The following is a 21,798-nucleotide window of genomic DNA, read 5'->3' on the forward strand; positions in this document are numbered from 1 at the left end:
ATAGAACTTGGGCTTTTACTTACAATATGCCTACCATGGTTGGATAGAATATGTGCTGGAGACTCCTACTGTTCTGATTCATCCGAAGATGAATGTAAAAAAAAAAAACAGAAGTATTCCTCTTTTGGAAGTTTTTCAAGGGATACCACGTCGAATCTGCATCTGTGTCATCAGATTGACCACAATCTGAATCACTAGGGATTGCTTCTAGGTATTCCGCGATCGATTCATGATCCATAACAAAATAGTTCAGAAAAATAATAAATGAGTATAGGGCAGTAGGGCAATATTTACAATTAGGTTAGGTCTACCTTGAATGCATGGTGGTTAGTGCCACTAACCACTAGTTAGAACATAAAAATAACATGTAAATTGTTCGTTCGTTAATTAAACACGAAGAGTACTCACTCCCTTACATCACTACTTAAAAAGCGACAGCACTTTCAAATTCCATATATTCAATTTCGAGCACTCACTATAATTAAAGTATAACGTGCCACAGTCTTGCGCATAACGTTTGTTTAATATTCAGCAGGCTTTCTAACAATAGAGTTTGTTCCAGTGTACGATTTAAAGCTATTTTCACTGTTTTGTGCAGTTTTTAAGTCTGGACATTATCTTGATGGTGGTGTAATTTGTGGGATACGTGTAAAATTGTGTCACTAACTGTCTACTAGCTCACTCGAATCAAATCTTTACTAGCTTACCTCAACGGGTCAGGTCTCTGGGATGGCCTCGTGAGCAACTCCTTCACGTCTTCGAGCAGCTTCTGGATAACAAGCTCAATGGCTTGCTGGTCGACTGGGATCCCTTGGTCCCTTTGTCTGCCGAGCAGCTAGTGGGTGGCTCGCAGATGGCGACGACTTCAGAGAAGAGCCAGATGAGGGTGGTCAACTGCGCAGCAATCTCAGCCTACACGTGTAAAGTTTACTAAATTACTAGATTAGGTAGCAAATATATAGTATTTAAAAATATCTTACGTTGCATACAAGTTTTATAATTACCAAACTGCCCATTTTTTAGTCAGTATATCTTCATAGAGCACTTCACGTATTTTGTACTCGAATTTATTCAAAAAGATACAGTATTTTCGTTTCCTACATAAACATTACAAAATTATTTTCCATTACCTATTTAGTATATCGTTAATAAAAATATTTTACAGTATATTATATTTAATATTTGTTCAGAGATACATCAATGTTATTTATTTTACTTAAACCCACAACCACTAAAATATAGTTTTTACCTATATTGTATTTTGTTGGCTATAAGCTAGTTTTATATCTTGTTTGTTGGCAACACTGTGTAGTAACCGTCTCATTCAACTGGCGCCCGTCCGAAAAGAGTTAAGATTTTCAGGTAGGTGATATTTTCGTCTTAAATTTATTCCTAATTTGAGAAATTTTATCGTAGTTCTAGAAAATTTCTTCAGGTATTATAATTTTTGAACCTATTTTAGAAAATTTCCCAGATCTGTCGGTTATCTGTGAGTATTTCTTTGATTATAAATTTGCTAAGCTAGGGCAGTAAATGCTTCTCGGCGTCCATGTTAGTCCATCTACAACACAAGATGCCTGAACTCGGTATACTGTGGAAGTTTAATAATTTTGCTTCGGGAGATGGTTCTATATAAACTGACCAGAAATATTGTTATTTAATTAGAAAGAATGTACCATTTTATTTCTAAACTTACCACAAGCGATAAGAGTTAATTTCTAGACCAAGAACAAATTAGAATGGAAGAATTAAATTGAATGAACTCATCTGAACCCTAGCAGGATGAAGCTCTTCAGTCTTCATTGGCTCTTCTTTGTTAGGACTTGTGATGCTATCAGCCTACATGTAATTATATGTTCGCTTGAGTATTTTATGTACATAATTTAATAGGCTTCCATTGATTAAAAAATGGATTATAAGGAAATATTTGTTTTTAATTTTTCTAAATTTAATTTGAAGAGTAACAATTTTAAAAACATCTGAACACCCCATTTTTGACAAAATGAAAGCTAGTTGGCCTATAATGCAATTAAAAAGTTTTGTGCACATTTAAGTTGACATGAATGTTGATAGTATTCTCAACAGTATTATTATTCTGATATATTAAATCATCTGGCTATAATTATCTAAAGGTCAAATGTTTTTATGTATGATAGTTAAATACTTCTAATCAATAAGCTAGTTGATTCGATTATTTTGGTGGCCACATATTATACTGTAGGCTACAAACCTTCATGACGTAATTAGTCCATTTCTATATAATACAGTAACAGCCTATAGTAAATTCAGATTTTAAAAATTATAATTTTTTCTATTGAATCAATAAACCACTACAAAATAATTGTTGAAACTTTGGATTTTTGAAATGACTCATTATGAGTATAGTCTAGTTTTATCTTTGAAAATTAGCACAAAGTGATCACACCCATGATTTTGCACTTTTTGGAATTTGGTGATGTTTTTGTGATTAATAATATAAGGTACTTTGGTATTATTCAGAGGCTACTATTTTAAAAGAATTTTCCTAATGGGGACACAAAAAGCTACATTATTAGAAATAAAAGACTTTTTGACTTACTTTAAAAATGACATGTCATTATGACGAGCAGTCCTTGTTTCTACCTCCTAACAGAAAGCAATGTTGTTGAAAAGTCCACTCTGCGCTATCTTCTATTTATTATTAGGCTATATAATTAGGTTATCACAAATATGTTACTAGTAGTACCAAAGTTAAAGATAACCGTTTTAAGTGTTCATTAGATCTGAGCGTGAATTTGGATTCTATCTGGAGGGATTTTTTTCTTTTCGCCATAAGTGCGGGGAAAGTGCCACTGATGCGAAGGGCATTTCCAATCTGTGCTCGACCCCAGATCGTCCAACTTTTTCAAGCTTTAGAAAGTACCAATCGGAAATGCCTCTGGCCATTCTGCACTAACTTACTGGCAAAAAAAAAAAAAAATCATCCCTTGAGATAGTTACCAAATTCAAGCTCAGATCACATGAGCACTCCCTAAATTTATATTTATAATACATTTGTATGTATTTACTTTTGTAGAGAGCCTAATAACAAATATTAGGTCGTAACTTATAGTTTTTATATTTTTAATACATTTGTATATATTTACCTTCTTTTTAATTTCAAAACCCTGTCAGAAGTTATATTTTGCTTGTTTTTCTTGTACTAAATGACTTTTATACTCTTAAAATACTTAAACGTTTTTATTTAGTTATCCTTAAAATGGTACGGTACATTCTCCCACATGATCTGCGCATTGTAAATTTTACATCAGGTTGTACATATTGAATGTTTTTTATTTACAGATCCATATGCCAATTACCAATATATCTTCACTAGTTGGCTTAAGTGGGCCATTCACATAGAAAAGTGACTAGCCTATAATAAAACCGTTAAATGTGTTTTAGTTAAACTGCCCGTGGTTACGTTTTGTAAATGAAAAGCAAAAAACTTTTGTAATCAATACTTGTAAAAATAATATAAAATTCTAAATTTATTTATTTAGTCTAGTGGAATAAAATAATTGAAGATATATTTTATAATTTAAAACCAAGGCACTGAACAATAATATTGGGTTTTACTTATAACAATATTTATTATTGTGAAATATATATTTATTTAATAACTGAATAAACAGATGTAATATCACAATGTTTAGAAAGCAATTTATCACATCTTAATCAAACTGCTCAACATTTGTATTCCTAATTAATTATATTCCAACAAAGAATAACTTAAATTACAAATTGATTTGTATCACACAATATGATTATTTTACTCTACAAATGTTGCAGATTGGCTAATTTCATAACAACAGATCGAGTGACTGATTTCAAGCTATAGATGGGATAATTCTCTACACAATTATTGTATAAATTTAAATGTTTTCCTATTGACATGTATATTACAATGTAAACATTATAAATTACTGTGTGTGTGTATATATATATATATATATATATATATATATAGGCAATAATGAGTACAAGTCCAAGGAATCTCAAATATCTCTATATCCTATAATATTCAATCATATCGTTTAGAATATTAAGTAGCGTTACAAAATAGTTTATAAAATCACATTTAAAAAATTATATTTTCTTAATTTACTTTGAATGTGCTTCTTGTTCTTCAACTGAAATATTATTAATTTATTCCATGGGATCTACACATACTCAATATCCCAAAAACTACATTTTTCACCAAAATGTTTATTGGAGTATTGATTTTGGGCTTCAGGAATAATTCGTGGATTTCCATGTTAGTGAAATTTTTACAATTTCAATAGAATTCCAACAGAAGTCCTTTAAAATAAGCTTTGAAAGTCACAAATTCAAAATATAGTGATGTGTCAAAGCTGAATCTTTAATCCAAATAAGTCTTCACAGATGACAGCTAATCGTTAGTATGCAAATTACCAATTCCTAGCATGTGTTATTGTACATTCTGTAAGAAGAGATTTAGGTATATAAAAATTGCTTTAGTTTAAAAAACAATATTTTGGATATAATATGTATTTTCTATATACGTATTGTAGTGTGTCTACTTCTTCTATCCGTGGTAGCTGTGTAAATTCCTTTAAAATAGCATGGTATTCTCAGGCTTGTTCTTTCCTAAAAGGATTTAAAACACAGTTGAGATGAAAGTTTCTTTAGTTATTTTTATTGTATCAACCCATTTTTAAGTACATGTGGTCTCAAACCGAAAGTTTATGCACCACAGACATCGGACCCGCAATACTAGACTGCAGTCCACACCTATAGAACTATAACTATAAACTATAGAACTACACACCAAAACAATCCACCCATAGCTCCAACAACCAATATGTTTCAGACTATAACACAAAAAGACGTTCTAAAAGCCATAGACACGTTGAAACCAAAAACATCATCTGGTGTCGAAATAAGTGCTATGGTCACAAAGACGTGTAGAGAAGAACTGGTCTCTCCGCTAATGGCTCTAAGAAATAAATCTGTACAACAAGGAATTTTCCCAGAACAACTCAAACTCTCTAAAGTGTATCCCAAGTATAAAAAGGCCCGAAAAATGAAATAAACAGCTATCGATTGATCTCGCTCATCTCAACTTTCTCTAAAGTCATGGAGAAAATTGTTCTGGAACAGCTCACGAACTATCTTGACCAGAACAATGTGCTGACCAACCAGCAGCACGGATTCCTGAAAAGCAAATTGACGGCAACCGCGCTGATACAACTAGTCGAATACATCATAGACAAACTAGAGGAAGGCTGCATCGTTAATAGCCTTTTTCTGGATTTTAGCAAGGCCTTTGATTGTCTCAGCCACAACTGCCTACTACAAAAGCTACAAACAATAGGCATAGTAGGGAAATCAGTAGAATGGTTTCAGAGCTACCTAATAAATAGGAAACAGCAAGTGGAACTACAATATACATCTAACAATATATCACAGAAATATCAATCTGAACCCATCAGTATACAAAGAGGAGTTCCCCAAGGCTCTGTTTTGGGCCCAATGCTGTTCCTCTTACTAACAAATGATCTCCCTGCCCACCTGCAAGACAGCTGCCAGACTGTTATGTTCACGGACGACACTGTTGTAACTCTTGCACGAAAAGATAAGGAACAACTCTTATCTAGCACTGAAGAGGCTTTCACTGCAACCAACGAGTACTGTTCTTCCAACCACCTGGTCCTGAACAAATCTAAAACGGTACAGTTGGGCTTCACTACTAAGAGCAAGGAAGAAAACATTATGGCACTGCCTGGCCTGGAATCCAGGAAAAATACCAAACACCTTGGTATCTTAATCGATTCCAACCTAAATTGGAAACCCCACATCGACCAATTGTGCAAGAAATTGAGCTCTGGGATATATGTTATTCGCAGACTAAGTCAAGTAAGCAACTCAGAAATAGCAAGAACTGCTTATTTTGCTCTGCTGGAATCTCATCTGAGATACGGCATAGCTACATGGGGGGAACTGCCTCTTCTAACCTAGAAAAGGTCCTCATCCGACAAAAAAAAGCGGTCAGACACCTAACAGGACTTGGCTACCGGGACAGCTGCAGAACGGCCTTTGTTGAGCTGAAAATTCTTACCTTTGCAATCTACATACAAGAAGTCATCCTCACACAATCTCAACTTCGCAGCTCAGAAATCAAGATGTCCACATGTACGGAACAAGGAGCTCTACAGACTTTGTCCTGCCACCCCACCACTTGACACTCTACAGCAAGAAACTCACTTACGCCGGAGCCAAGTTCTTCAACCTATTGCCAGATGACATGAAGAACCACAACCCCAAACAGCTGAAGCGGCATCTAAAGGACTGGCTGCTGAAAAGACCTTTCTACTCCATTGAAGAATATTTAAGATGGAAGAAATTCCCAGACTATACCTGACTTCGTTCCACAGCCCGCGGACGATACTATACTACTTTCTCATTTCTCTGTAACAGTTGTGACGCCATGCTGATCTCCAAGATTATGCAAATAAAGATATTGTCTATAGTCTGTCCCAAAGTAGGGTTATGTTGACAATTGATTATTCTCTTATTTTTCCAAATTGTATACATGTGATTCCAAAAATTGCAGGAAGAAAAATTATTGGTTATACATGTGCAAAATATCATATCAACAATGAAAGACACAGATGATATAAATAAATGAGTTTAACATAGGTGGTTTCAATGAATCATCACTGAGTTTCTCACATATAGTAAATACTTACAATTGAACGCAAGTTAAAATTTACCTTGAATATTTGTATCAATGGAGGTAAAGTTATAACTCTCTCTGAATATACACAAATAAAAGACAAATCTTAGATATTCACGTTTAAAATCTTCATATGTGAGGGTCCTTACTTTATAACTCACGTGCCCCATACGAAATGCTCTTTATTTTAGGGGTGTGCCCTATTACTTTGTATAATACTTTTTACATCAAATAGCAGGAAAAGAGTTGTAAGATTGGCAAAATGTTGTAGGTACAGACTTTGAATAAATTGCTCTTTCTAAATTTACAGGAATAAGGCCTAACAATTATGCAATATCTCAAAACGTGTTATCCAGTTAAATACCTGTTTTCTGTCAAAATTTTAATTTCAATCACCTTTATTATTTCTTTATTTAGTGGTGTCACATAGCTTTACATTTGATGTGTTACTTAGGAAACATATGACTTGTCAATTTTTTTTATTAACGCTAAAATTACTAATGCTAAAATGACTAAAACTAACGCATATATAAAAACAAGAAGACAATGATTGTAATACCTACATAACATAATATCAAAATCAAAATTCTTTAACAAAATAGTACGCCTGGTCTGGGAGGTGATGCTTAAAGGATAATCTAAATCGTTTTTACGTTTAAATAATTTTTAATTTCAATGGGTAGTCTAGTGTGTGTGTATATATATATATATATATATATATATATATATATATATATAGTCTTATTGCCGCATGACGAGCCCCTCATTCGTAAAGGCTGTCAGTGGACTGGATACTGAATTATTTCATGTTTCATCCAGTACCGATAATTTACAATTAAATTTTTCTGGATTAACCTTTTAGTAACAAAGAATTTCAAAAATATCAATAGATAGAAGGGTATCAATCTGTATCTAGGGCCCAACCAAAACATAATTATTCATTTTTTTAATTTTACAAACTATCTGAGTCAACTGAATCATCCCAAATCACCACTCCTCCTTTAATTTAATATATGGCATGGAATACTTTGCTTTTTTAATTTATGGAGTTAAGGAGAAGGGTGGGTTGAAGGAAGGTCTAACTTTTGAAGGTAGAGAATCTTGAAGAGGCCATACAAAAGCAGTCTGATTATTAGAATTTAACCCAGTCCTCCTGAGTGCATAACATAAATTATTTTGCTGAGCTATACAACTCAGTACAATTTCATCTTTATTTTTAAATTTCAAAATGTTCAATTAATTGTACATTCTATTGTGTGGTATATTTTCAGTTCATGAAATTAGTAGTAAATTATATTTCTAATATAAAATAAACTGTTACAGCGTTGGAACTTTCAATTTAATTGATTCAAAATGTCTGATGATGGTACAACTGTGGAGAAGAGGGGCCGAGGTCGTCCCTCCAAGACCAGCGACGTAAAAGAAGCAAAGAAGCGAGGGAAGTCTGCTTCAGACAAGTCTCCTGCCAAGAAGGATGACGGAGAGGCACCAGCAAAGAGAGGACGAGGCAGGCCTAAGAAAAAGGCTGGCGGTGCTGCTGCAGCTAAACCCAAGGTTGTTTACAATACGGTTTAGAGGTTACAGTGTTGTTATAAGTAAATTTTGTTATAATTTTCAATGTTTAAAATTAGTATATTTCTACAAGTTTTATAGTAAATAATTCTTACATAAATGATTACTTGATAGTCACTTGTTTGCATTTTTTTTTAATGAAGTAAAATCCATAGATATATCTTTTGTACAAATAGTATGAGATATCATTGCAAGCCTGGCCATATCTTTCTTAATAATGTAATGTAATGTTAATTAAAATTTTAATACTAGTGTTTCGAGGGCTGCTATTCATGTTTCTGTCTTAAGGATAAAAATGCTAGAATTTGAGGACAAAATAGGTTTTTTTTTGTTTTTCAAAATAATCTCCATGTGATACACATGTGCATGCGTTGAAACCAGTTTTCATAGCACCTTTTCCACTCCGATTCAGATACTTCTAAAACATGGGTTTTGAATGCAACAACTGCTTCTTCAGATGTAGGAAACCGTTGTCCACGTAGATTTTTCTTGATGTTTGGGATTAAAAACTCAAGTATGTTTTAATAAGGAGTGTTTTTACTCTTTTTGTTATTTGTACTTATTGTGTGTTGTATAAAGTTGTTTTAACTTTATATTACTGATTCGTGTCATTTGATAATTGTTATTTTTTTTACTGTTATAACTCGGTATTTAATGTGACTTTTTAACCCGTGAATTATTACATAGATGTCTTGTTATATCTTAAATGTTTATATACTCACTCAATTTTGTTCATTATTATAGTTGGTTATGATATTTTCTGTTATATGTGCAGACTATTTATTATATATGACAACCACAGTATTAAATTGAGGCATGAACTATAAGTATTTATGTAATAGCTATTAAATAGTAATTTAGATATGACGAAGTCTAATCCATAATTGTATGTCTAATAACTAATAAAGTGCTTGATTCCTGGAGGGGAGGGGGGAATAGTCATTTGGTGCCGAGTCACATTACCCATTAATTCAATATTTTGCCCTGTCAAAAACTCATTGTTTCAGTTGATCTGTGGCAGCTCGCATTGTCATTATGAAGAATGATGTGGCTTTTCCAAATAGTGGTGTACCATTTAGAATTGACCGTTTTACGTTGCTCTAATGGCACAAGTCACCACATATCATAATACCGAAGAAACAGGCAACCATTTGCATTCAATGTGCTTCATCCACAAACAACTTTTAGTTGGATTTGGCTCATCTTGAAATACCCATGCAGTGGATTGCTGTTTTGTTTCAGGATCATATGATTATATACATGAATCGTCACCTTTACAGCTATCATAAACTGCTTTTGTTGCACCTTGAGTGAATTTTTTCAACATTTTCTTGCACAAATCAACACAAGTCTCCTTTTGAGCGTTTGTCAGGTTATGCAGTATCCAACGCGAACAAACCTTTTTCACATGCTGTTCAATGCAAGTGTTCATGCATAATGTTATTGATGCTTGTCATGCTAATGCGTAAAGATGCCTCAATCTCACGATATGTCACATGTCGATCATGCTTTATCTGCTCATGCACAGCATTGTCCTGGAGTGATTGTCAACCACAATTGAATTCATTATATACCAGTTTTTTACGGTGCTGTAGGAAGGCGCTTCATTACCATATAAGGAATTAAAGTACATCTGTGCACGCTTGTCTCAGGCCACATCAAAAGTTATGAAAAATTATTGCACAAAAATGTTCAAGAATTAATTCCATTTTCACCTAAGATCAATTTTTTAATCTGGTGTAAATAACACTAACAACAATGAAATAACTAAATGTTTTGGTTATGTTTATCAGTGTGAACTTCGCACAGGAAATGTCATCTGGTGCCTAGCATCAATCAGTGTTACTAAGGCCAGAAACATAAATAGCAGCCCTCGTATTGAAAAAAAACTACTTTTCTGGACTCATGCAAAGTTTAAATAATATATCTCAGTCCAAAGTGCAATAAATAACTGTTTATTTGCTATAACCCATGCTTGCAATGATATGTTTCGTACTCTACTTTGAATATTTAGATTTTCATAATTTACATGTTTATATTGGTAACAGGCTAGGGCTCGCCACATTCTAGACGTAAGAGGTTGTGCTAAGAGAACAGGTCGTGACTTACTTGGCAGTCGCCAGTGCCTGATGTGTTCCTATGGTTCTTTACATTGTTATTGTTGTTTTATCTTTGCTTATGTTTAGTTGTTGGAATAGTAAACCAATATCAGTTATATTCAATTCGTTTATTGCTGTTAAATAACATATGTTACAATAGGCTTTGTCACATAAGTCAATTAAATAGTAGAAGAAAATATAAAAATTAACAAACATAACATTTAATAAAATTAACAATCAATAAATACAACAAATAACAAAATATTACAAAATATGAGAATAAATTATGATATTTAAATACTACACCTAAAATATTATGTCATCTAATGAAACATTGTAGAATTCGTCTAAACTATAAAAAACTTTTTTTAAACCATTTCTTAAGAACTAATTTAAAACTATTTACAGGCAAAGACTTTATAAAGTGCAATTAATGAAAATGTTAATGACATTGGACATTTTACCTTCCAACAAAAGTCATTCTGAGAGCAATAAAGGATATTTAGCCACCACAACTAAGTATATTATTTTAAGTTATAGACAGTTGATATACTGTTAAAGACATGCTCATAAAACAATATTCAAGTTACAGAGGTGAAATTATTAACATTGGCTGTTATAAGAAGTTTAATTTTATTCGAAAAAATCCAATTTATCAAGAATTTTGAGTTATTGAATATATATTGGTCATCCAGGTTCAATTTATTTACAGTTGTCATCTCTAGGTAGTTTCTAAATAGTGTTTAAGTTAGCGAACATGGTATAAACCCAAGAGATGCTTATACAACTGGCTGTGAACATTACAGTGCTTTTGGTATGCTTACAAAGGTGTACAGCATCAAACAGTGCAATAAGTAATTAATAACCAAGTCTATATGAAAAATATAAATTCCAAAGTAGTGCTGAGAACTTTTATAGTGTAAACTGATCGTGTTTACCTTTTTCAACAGACATTAAATTTACTCATCCCATAGTAATTGTTATGAAAAACTACTAAGTGATTAGAAGTAACTGTTCAAATGGGAAATATTTCTTTTCAACCTAATTTTATGTATTCCATCTCCAAAACATGCCATTTCCACTGCCTTTAGTGATCTAAATTCACCATAGTACTTAATTTTTACCCCTGTATTAGGATGAGTATCTAATTGCTTGTTCGTGTCTCAGGCCAAGGCCAGTACAGGCAAGAGAGGACGGCCCAAGAAGGAGGAGAAATCTGAAGAGGAGGAGGAAGATGGAGAAGAGGAAGAGAATGAGGAGGATGAATAAACTGTGTTAATTTATTTTATGTGTCAGACAGAGACTGTCCAAGTGACGGCCAACAGCCAAAATGTGTTCCCTTTATTGGGCTATACTTAAATCATGTGATGCATTTTTACAAAAGAGGTTATATAAAATAAAGACTCTGTGTAGTAGTATCTTGTAACGATGTAATTTCACACGATACTGTTTGATTTCAAACTCAATAATGTATTATGAAACTATGTTTGATTAATTCTTCAGTACCAGCAAAAAATTAAACATATCCATACTATCATTGTGTAACAAACTACAGTTTTAATGAAGCTTTTAATATCTTATGGAATATTTTTTAACTGATAACATAATGTTCTGTATATTTTGTTTTACTGTGAGAATCACATAAATATTGGGAAGGTCCAAATCTCTAAGGTTTATCATGTGATTCAAGTATAGTTCCATACGCATCGCATCACGTTGGTGTGTGTTCCTTGTATCTTTTAGGTCCTTTTTTGTTTGAGTAAGAACATGGTTCTTCCTATGTAATCCATTTTTTATATTTAGTAATTAATTACCTGGATGCATTTATCTCACTAAATAATAATGATTTGTGTTCAACATTGATCTTAGAACGTATTATTTGATTGACTTTTGTGTTTTGTTTAAATCTGCTGAGCTTAATTGTAAGTATTGTATAATTTAAAAATTTTAATATTTTGTATCCCCCTCTTTCTCTTAATATAGGATTCCAAAAAATCTGTAAGTGTTTAAATACATTACTCCACATGTGTGTTAGAAATTGAGTATTGGAATTAATTGTCTAGTCATATTTGTTGACAGTATTGTAATTTTTCAAGTATAGTATTGTCTTAACTTTTAATTTAGTAAGTGTCTTAAAATTTTTTACCTGAGCACAAATGTAACAAAATTGTAATAAGGAAAAGTTTACTATATTTAAAATAAGGATAAATTCTTTGTCTTGTACATTGTACAAGGGAAGCATAAATAAATAAAATTTGGATGTTTATTACTTGGTTAGTTTATATACCACAAATATTTATCTTTACATTATAAGTCAAAAGAAAGCCACACAACTGACACTAACTCAATTGGAGTCCTTAGACCGGTGTTTCTCAATTTGTGGTCTGTTATATTTATAATTCAAAGTATTACGGACCACATGTGCAATATTTACTAAGTTCTGGAAACGATTCAATATGTACACAAATATTTATAGCAAGTGATTATATATTATAAAGGCAGAAATAGTGATTGACAGCCTCAATTTTTGTTTGCTTGGGTGAACTGAGGACATGTGACTACCCAGTCTCCCGATTGCTACAGCATTAATCTCAAGCCTACTCTCACCAATTGTCCACAGAAAACAAGTCTGGGGACAAATTTTCTCACTTTTAATGCGAGTTGATCTCCTGATTGGTCAGTCTTTCAGTTGTTGAGCTTTGATTAGTTAACCTTGGTCATTTGGGAATTCTTAATCTAGTTTGGCAACTTTATGAAATGCACTGCACTTTCAATACAGTTGTTTTCCCAGCAAAGTCGAGAACTTTAATAATGTTTTGTAGGTTTCTCTGTCAGACTGAAATTCAAATGAGTGAAAATTCAAATCACTAGTTTTTGCAAATTTTAACATGTGTCATCTGGTTTGCGCAAGAACCTACAGTAATACATCGATGCATGAGGATAGTTCATGCATATATGGTTAATTTGCTCATTCCATTAACCCTTGATTAACTATTTACTTAGCAGTATGTAGATTGTATAAGAAGTAATTGATTTTAGAGAAAGTGAGGATAATGTATCTACAGTAGTGTTCACGAAAGATTGCAATTGGAGGTGACCAATAGAATGGACAGACCCATGCAGATTATATGAAGTAAACCACATTTTGAATTGGTTTAATTCAATGAGTCGTTAGACAATCTGTTTAACTGGAACTTTCTCTTAATAAAAACTTATTTCAAGATACAGTTTTAATAGAATACGATAAACTATATTGTATATCACCAAGTATGTTCAAAACCTTTGATGATTTTTTGACATTTTATTGTATATTTTAGTAAAGTAACACATACTCATCCAAACTTAAAATTCCAGTCTGTGGAGCTTAATGTCGATATAAGCTATTAACTAAAATTTAATTTATATTTTACATAACCTCTAATGAAATAAACCTAATTCATATATAAAATTCTCATAATACATTTCCTGATTGTTTTATGACCTGTATTTGTTGAAAAACTACAAAGATATTTTCAACAAACAGCCAAAAGTACAAAGTAAAAACTAAAAATGTGTCTAAGACATATTGTTTAATTAGAGCTACTTATATTTTTTCAATTCCCTATTTTTGTAGTATTTGTGCGAATGTTTGTGAAAATGTACTAAAACTTCAAAAGCAATTTTGCAGATTTAAAAAAATATGTCTTTGATAAAAAAAATTATTTTTTCCAAGAAAACGAATATTTTTAACACTACATGTAACATTTTAACCATACAACATTCCGGGAATTATTGTGAACAGGATAAATATTGTTCTTAATAGATACAGATAACTTCGTAGAGCGGCAATACTTGTATATAGTTTGCAAGACTTCGTTAACCAGCAAACCATTTCAAGATGGACCATTTTAAATGCCATTTGCATTTGGGCAAAAATTTTATCTCGGGCATTTCACAACATAAATCAAAATTGAGACTTATAAAATTGTTAAGTAGTGTAGTTCCAAGTAACACTTAGTCTTACTTTTTCCGATTACATCAGGTTTCAAGATGGTGGCAGTTCAGAAGACAATACGGCTTAAATTACATTTCTCACTCAGTTAAAAAAAAGTGCAGTGCAAAGTATTTAAATCTTTTTTTTAATTTTTCTTGCAAAAACTTCTCTAGTAAATTAACTGCTAAAGATCAAAAATATATTTTTTGTATCATTTTGGAGTGGACAAAAAGTAAAGCTAGTTACGATATTTATTTAAAAGGATGTATGAATGTTTTGGATAGATTAGTTCACAAAAGATTTGATACCTCATCCCCAAGTTTAGAACAAATGTTCAAAAAAGCTATGAATACTGAGTATGTAGATCTATCCTCGATTGAGGATTGTTTAGATTAAAATACTTCCTGATAGAAACATTGAAGGGAGGAGGGTGTCATTCAAATAGGCCTCACAAACTGATAGATTTGGAAATTAGCATTTAGAAAGTATTCCACATTAACATAGTCAGTACACTCAATGTGACTTAAGAGTAACCGAGTCCATTTTAAAAATCCTAACATGAATATTAAGTTGCTGTATCAAAGGTTTTGTTAGTTGTTTGAAGAACTCTATAATACACTATACATTTCGTAAACCGACAACGGACTATTGCACTGAGATGGAACAAAAACTGGCTACAAATCCTGCTGATAAGTGTCAGTTACAATACAAAATACACAAGAAAAAGGTAAAATAATACATGAAAATAAAAAATTATATTAGTAAATGCAAAAGAGAAAACAATGAAATTCGATTGTAATAAAACCATCCTCTTCCTAAGTTTACAAACATTTGTGGTGTACGTTTTTAATATACATATTATTGATAATGATGATTTATCGTTCTACACATATTTGTAGAATCCCAAGCAAAAAAAGGTGTCGACTCTGTTGTATTTTCTGTACTTGACTGCTTATCTAAAGCTATCAGTTATGTGCAGAATACCAAAGAAGTTAATTTATTCTTCGATGCTGCAGGTGATCAAATCAAGAATGTTACTATGATGGAAATTTTGCACATGTTTGCAAAGACTTGTGTTATGGGTTAGTTATTTCCGGTAAGAGGTCACTATTTCGACTAATACGACCGAAATTTCGGTATTATAAAAAATTGAATGGAATTTTATGAAAAGAACATTCCGAATCAAAATACTGATTATGTAAGCAGAAACTGCGGAGACTGATTATGGTGTTACTAATGAACATGTGATTGAACTGACAACTCTTTTGTTTAAGAAAAATCTCACAGTTTGTATTTGGTAAATGGTAGTTTATTTTACCTTTTTCTTTGGTAAATAAAATATTAAAATAGGGGTGATAAAATTTGGTGAGGTTTTCTTTGCTTTTTACCTTAAGATCACTGCCCTCAACAACTAAAACATACGTTGTTCTGTGCAAAGAAGCCATTTTTATGCAAGAAAGACCCATGCGCCATATCGGTAATTAAAGGATATCTAGATATTTCTGTGAATGTCTTTATTGTAAAATTTATAATAACATTCTAATTTTAAATTTGGTCATACTTAAACCAAAATTTTTACAGTCAGTATCCACAAATGTACATTTTTGCTTATAGACCCTTCATGCAGCTGCCACTCAATTTTAACTAAGTCAGGTCCATATTTTACAAAGATATTTATATAGTTGTACCTAACAATTTTTATCTAGTACAGATTCAAGATATATACCACGAGACCAATCAGGAAGTATACGGTTTCAGCAATTCTACAAACAACCGATCTGGTCCTCCTAGGGAATTTCACAACCCTTGAGCGCTACCAAAGACGGCGTAGCGCTCTCTTTTTTATTACAAAACAGTCAAAGAGCAGGTGTTGAGCAGTTTCCTCTTGCTCGTCACACACTCTTCAAAGCGGATCCTCCCGAAAAAGCCAACCCTCTAAAGATGCTTCCTCAGGTGATCATATCTCGTAATCACACCCATAACCCGAGAAAACACCGATCTACTTATGGAGAGAAGGTCAGACGCCACCCTAGGAGATGGAGACTGTAGAACTATTCTGCTAATTCTCAGTCCCTGATGCAGTCTCCACCTTCTCTCATGTTCGGCATGAACCTATTTCGACACATTCTCAAAGGATTCACATCTAGAAATGCCACAGAACGGTTGAGGGTCCGTTATGTTGGACGCTCAGTCCACGTTGGCTAGAGCATCAGCTATTTCGTTCCCAGATATCCCCTTATGTCCAGGAACCCAACAAATAGTTACATTTGACTCTGCCAACGGAAGAAACGACTTGATAAACAATCGCAGACAAATTGGAAGTTGAACACACAAAACTGCAACGCCTTTAATGCTGCCTGGCTGTGTGTAAAAATAATAATCGTCTTACTCCTATACCGCAGACGAAGATTCTCACGAGCACATCACACAATGGCTGTGACTTCTGCCTGGAAGACTGTGAGATAAAGACCCATAGGAACCACCAGCTTCCTATATGGCCTCACATTACTATTCCTGAGCCTGAGCCTTTTGTTTTAGAGCCGTCAGTAAACCAAGCAAGCTTGCAAGCTCTGCGGGTGGATGAGATGTCTTTCCCTACGACCAAGCATTTCTAGAAGATATAAAAATCCTGTAGGATTTGTCAATGAAACATTTTCTGATCAGAGATTATGTGCAGAGTATTCCTCTGAATAAGGACTCTAATTCTGAAGTGACCTACGTTGCAGCCCGATGCAGGCCTGTCCCATCTGCTGAAGGAAGTAGGCTCTCCTCCTGCATAGCCCGAATGCCAATTTCCAGGGAGTTAAGGCAACAGTTTAGAGCTGCGCCAAGCACACTAGGAAAAGCTTCAGTGATAGCAAGGCAAGCCACCCTTAGGATGCTAGCTAGGCTACCTACCAAAATCTTAGACTGCGTTTTTCATCCCCAAACATATAATAAGGCTCATTCCATCATACCAGTTTCCCACCGTTTTCAGGACAGCATCACGTCGTCCAAAACTAGGTTCCAAAGAACAGGACGTCACCCTGGGGACAGCCCCTCGTAGTCTTTACCCCTATGCTGCTCCCATAATATTGGTAGTATAAGCACTCTATCTGTAAATAGGCCCTTATCTAGTTACATATTTGACCTTCAATGCCACGTCTTAAGACCTCATTGACAATCGCCTGAGTGCCTGTATTGTCAAGAGCTCCTTCGTTGTCCAGAAAGACACATATAGCTACTTCATTCATTGCTAGCGCCTTCTCAATTCTGCATACCAATTGATGCAGGTCTAAATAGCATGATCTTCCTGGAGTGTAAGCATGATGATTTGGATGTAGAGAGCGCTCCAAGAGATATCCCTCCCAAACCTAGCAATAATTTTCTCCATGGGTTTGAGAAGTAAGGAGGACAGACATATTGGCCTAAATCGATCCAGGGTAGAATTTCCTTGCTTCGATGTAAACACTACCCTGGATACCCTGCAGGACATAGGAATGTACTTGAGGGGGAAAGATGCCCTGAACAGCCTGCAAAGCAGGAGAATAATATCCAATCCCTGCTGCAAGGAAATCAGTCTTCTCCGGTGAACTAAATGAGTTAATCGCCCACTCAATTTTTTTGGAAGGTTATTACACGATAACCCAAACTCCATTTTGAGTGAGTGGCACGTCCTGTAGACATCCCTCCACAGCTTGTGGTTGATCCTTGTCATGAATGAAAATTCTGAAAGTGTGTTCCCATCGCAACTTTTGAACCCCCATCGGTTCAGTAATACGTTTACCTTGATCGTCCTTGAGACCACTAAGCTATGAGATGGGATTCTTTGCTAATAGCTTCTAGAGCCTTGCACAATGTCAATGTCAGTGCAGGGTTTCTTCCAGTCTAATCTCTAAGCCACACGAACCTTACGGTTATACAGTGCGATGTACCATGGTAGGTTTTCCAAGTACCCTAAGTTTTGGCTCTCCTGAATAAAGCCCTAACTCTCTTCCTCAAAGAGGCCAGTTCAGAGGACCGCCAAGCTATTTTAGATCTTCTCCTGTTAGTAATAGGACAACTAAGATCAAATGAACCCACAATTGCAGAAGCCAGGCTGTTTTGTACTGCTGTACTGTATTGTGAATCCTTTTCCAGTTACTATAGCACCGAATTCTAGTTGTACTCTTATGGTTTTCTTGTATGACACCCAGTCTGTGTTTCTTGGATTTTTATACTGAACTTTTTCAAGTTTCCCGATTTTAAAGCAGGTATGACCATGATCAGAGAGGGAGGCTCGTTAGACACATCTTCACATGTATCCGATTAACCATACCCTTCGCTATCATGGTCACATCTCCCTCCGCATCCGCGTGCGAAACATAAGAATATCAACCATGTTTCAAATCATTAGACTACGGGACATTACATATTCCAGAAACGAATTACCTCTGCTGTTTGTGTAGGTGCTGCCTCATTGTGCGAATTAGCGTCGCAGCCAATCACCAACTCCGAACCGCTTCTCCCAGTATGATCTAACAAGGTAGTCATCTCTCCGGAGGCCTTGGACTCCACATCATCATACGGGAGGTTTGATGATGAAATCAACAGGGTTCGTCCAGTGCAAACCCCAAACAGTTTGACGGTGGAGAAGTCCCTGGAAAAAATTAGAGAACAGGTATGCGGTTCACCTTGTTTCTAACAACAATACAAGCTCTGACATTATTAATGTGGGCGCTAACAATTTAAACCCCTGTCATGGAAAGTCTTCATATTTTACTCTCACCAATCTAGGGTTCCTATATCGGGACCACGTGAAAATTTCCGTCAGAAAGCGTGTGCAGAATACAGCTGAAGCCGCTTTACTGTGATTACACGTGATTTAAAAATTTACTACTGACAGGCTGTTGTAAGCACTGTATAACTAAGTATTGCTCTGGTATTCTAGGTACGAAAGATCGAGTTTCTTCATATCGACCATATTCTGACTGGCTTTGTATTCTGATGTTTATATTTCGTGAACCTATCACTCTTAATGATTGTGCCCTGGATTGCCTAGATATTGTTAATGGGACCCGATATGGAAACGAATCTACAATGGAGAATTCAAGGAGTTGTCTCACTAGAGTGCAATATAGTTGTGATAGTTATCAGTTATTGAACATGCATTTGGTAAAATGGATGCCAAACTCACGTTTACACCAAGTTCTAGTATGTCATTTCACTCCTGAACAACTTGACAACAACAAAGAGCGTACCCATAAAATTAATTTCAAAGTCCTTGACAACGGTTGTCGGGGGAAAAGAGGTAAAAAAGGTAAAAAAGATAAAAGTAACAAAATAATTCAATTCTTTCTAAATAACATCATGTTTGATTTATTCGCACTTCAAACATTTTAAATAAACAAACCTCATTTTCTTGATGTTATATTTTTGACGCACACAAATAATATCAGTTATTGAGTACCTAAATAAAGTTTATTTGTAGTTTTATGAATCTTTCAAATCGGTTATTATAGATTATACGAATGTAACATAACCTAAAAGTTCTGATTCTTATTTATTACCTTGAGGATTTGCGAAGTGGAACTGGAAGTCGGTGTTTGGTTAATCGCTTGTACGGTTGCTGGTTGTGGTGACTGGTCTCTGGTGCTGCTTTTGTTATGAAATCTACAAGAGTGGTATAGTGTATAATTATTACAGTTGATCGGTTTATTTACAAAACCTTACTTTCAGTGCAATGTGTGTGAAATAATCGAAATCTTTTGCTCATGTAAATATTTATGGGACTAACTTATCATTTAGTGTAGTTGACGTAAGCTCATCGTTTGTGAGCACTGAACTATCTAGTTTCACCATCCAGAACTCAACATTAGCATGTACGAATTAGACGAAGGTAAATATTCCCTAAATCTATTTTAAATACACTTTAGAATATAAAACTCAGCCTTGGGTGAAACAGAAAGACTATTCCTAGTATGAAACTATCCACATTTTCAATTCATTGAAAGAATGAATCCTATGCTGGGTATCAATTTACAAAATCGTGACCATGGAAAGGTAGGTTAATTTTTTTTTCCTGAAAACTACAATTTTTTCCTGAAAACAATAGTGAAGAAAAAATTCGTCGGCAACGAAAATCAAAGGAGTTACGATTTTTTGAAATCCTCTGAAAACTCTGTTTTTGACAGTACCTCTGGCAATTTTACTGAAATGATGACGTTAATCCTGTCAACGATGCCTGCCCGCTGCGCAGTGCTGCGCACTGCTTGCTCTTTTAGAAAAAAAAAATTAACTCGAGCTTGCAAAAGTCGAATCCCAGATCACGTGATGCCCCTGATCCTTAACCCTCCAAGTGTTGTTCGACAAAATTTTGTCGGTTATTTTCCATTCTTAATGCAATAATGGCCGAAAGGCATCAATATAATACAATGATATACTTTCCCCCCAGTTTATATGCACCTGTGATAATAATACTTGGCTATAAATGCCCAACCCATGAAAAAAGGTCCATTTTTCATGGTCACGGTATTGTAAATAAATACCCTATGCTGGAATCCTAACCTGGTTTGTAAACTACTCCTAATCTATTTCCTGAACAAATCCCTTAAACAAAACTACATTATTTTATGATTTAAGGACAAATTTAACTGTTAAAAATTTGAGTCTAATTAAAACGTTCGCTGCGGCAAGAGCGGCCAATGATGTACCCGATATGTGGCAAAATTCGAACTTGCGATTTTCGTTGAATTGGCGTTATTTTGGTTTGATGCGCTATAAAATAATGAATAATGATATTCGATTATATTATGTTCTTATTCGTTCGTAATCACCGGGACTGTCCGGACAGTGGCCCGCATTTTTGGCATGGCATCATTTATGTTAACCCTTAAAGCGCCAAACAGTTTCAGCTACACTCTGGATTAGCGCTCATTTATTATAAAAAATTAAAATTAGATTTTCTCAACGCTAATTTTAATTTCTTTTTTTAGGTAACAAAATAAAACAGAAACTGCAAAAAAATATCTTTTATCATACTTATTGCCCAAAATACACATGATTTACTACGTAGCGTTCCAACTCCTTTATAAATTTTACCCAATGCTTACTGTTTCCTTTTATTATTATGTATATCAATGATGACATTGCGTGCTTATATGTACTAGAATAGAACTAGAAAATAAGTATATTACATATTTAATACAAAGTTATAATAAAAAAATTAAATTTACACGCAAAAAATTTGAAAACCAAATATTTTCCAAATTCTTAGTCCTCTAACGGGTGTTATTTTTATAATAATTACAAAATGGTTTTCAGATGTTTATAGAAGTAAATAAAACATTGTAACGCTTGTTGGAGTAAAAAAACAAGCCTAAATAAATAAAATAAACATAAACGTAGAATTTCGGAACAAGAGCTAAAATACATAATTATAAATATAAGGAGTAAAAATATTTCTACGAGGAAAAAAA

General features: G+C 34.0%; 2 protein-coding genes across 3 annotated transcripts in view; both read left to right on the forward strand.

The window, feature by feature from the left end:
* The first annotated feature begins 1,299 nt into the window (after nucleotides 1-1,299).
* Nucleotides 1,300-12,655, forward strand: LOC124359360 (high mobility group protein HMG-I/HMG-Y-like). Of its 2 annotated transcripts, none has more exons than XM_046812040.1 (3): nucleotides 1,300-1,362; nucleotides 8,042-8,272; nucleotides 11,557-12,655. In XM_046812040.1, exons 2-3 carry the CDS (start codon nucleotides 8,072-8,074, stop codon nucleotides 11,656-11,658), a joined length of 303 nt encoding a protein of 100 aa, XP_046667996.1. In that variant the 5' UTR covers nucleotides 1,300-1,362; nucleotides 8,042-8,071; the 3' UTR covers nucleotides 11,659-12,655. The 2 variants fall into 2 exon arrangements, with proteins under 2 accessions (XP_046667996.1, XP_046667995.1); XM_046812039.1 differs by lacking the exon at nucleotides 1,300-1,362 and adding an exon at nucleotides 1,715-1,845.
* A 7,239-nt stretch (nucleotides 12,656-19,894) lies between these two features.
* The window catches only part of LOC124359361 (DNA-directed RNA polymerase II subunit RPB2), a 115,288-nt gene continuing 113,384 nt past the window's right edge, over nucleotides 19,895-21,798 (forward strand). Inside the window, exon 1 of the mRNA XM_046812041.1 lies at nucleotides 19,895-20,219. Coding sequence (XP_046667997.1) covers nucleotides 20,201-20,219 — 19 coding nt within the window. The 5' untranslated portion in view covers nucleotides 19,895-20,200. The remainder of the gene's footprint in view (nucleotides 20,220-21,798) is intronic.

Source organism: Homalodisca vitripennis, chromosome 4 (genome assembly GCF_021130785.1).
Source record: "Homalodisca vitripennis isolate AUS2020 chromosome 4, UT_GWSS_2.1, whole genome shotgun sequence".
In the NCBI taxonomy this organism is placed as follows: domain Eukaryota; kingdom Metazoa; phylum Arthropoda; class Insecta; order Hemiptera; family Cicadellidae; genus Homalodisca; species Homalodisca vitripennis.

What these genes read in the sequence shown, in the direction of transcription:
- LOC124359360 (XM_046812040.1), top strand. Translation starts at nt 8,072, where the DNA reads ATGTCTGATGATGGTACAACTGTGGAGAAGAGGGGCCGAGGTCGTCCC. An exon ending in CTGCTGCAGCTAAACCCAAG is followed by an intron (nt 8,273 to 11,556) that starts GTTGTTTACAAT and finishes TTCGTGTCTCAG; the next exon opens with GCCAAGGCCAGTACAGGCAA.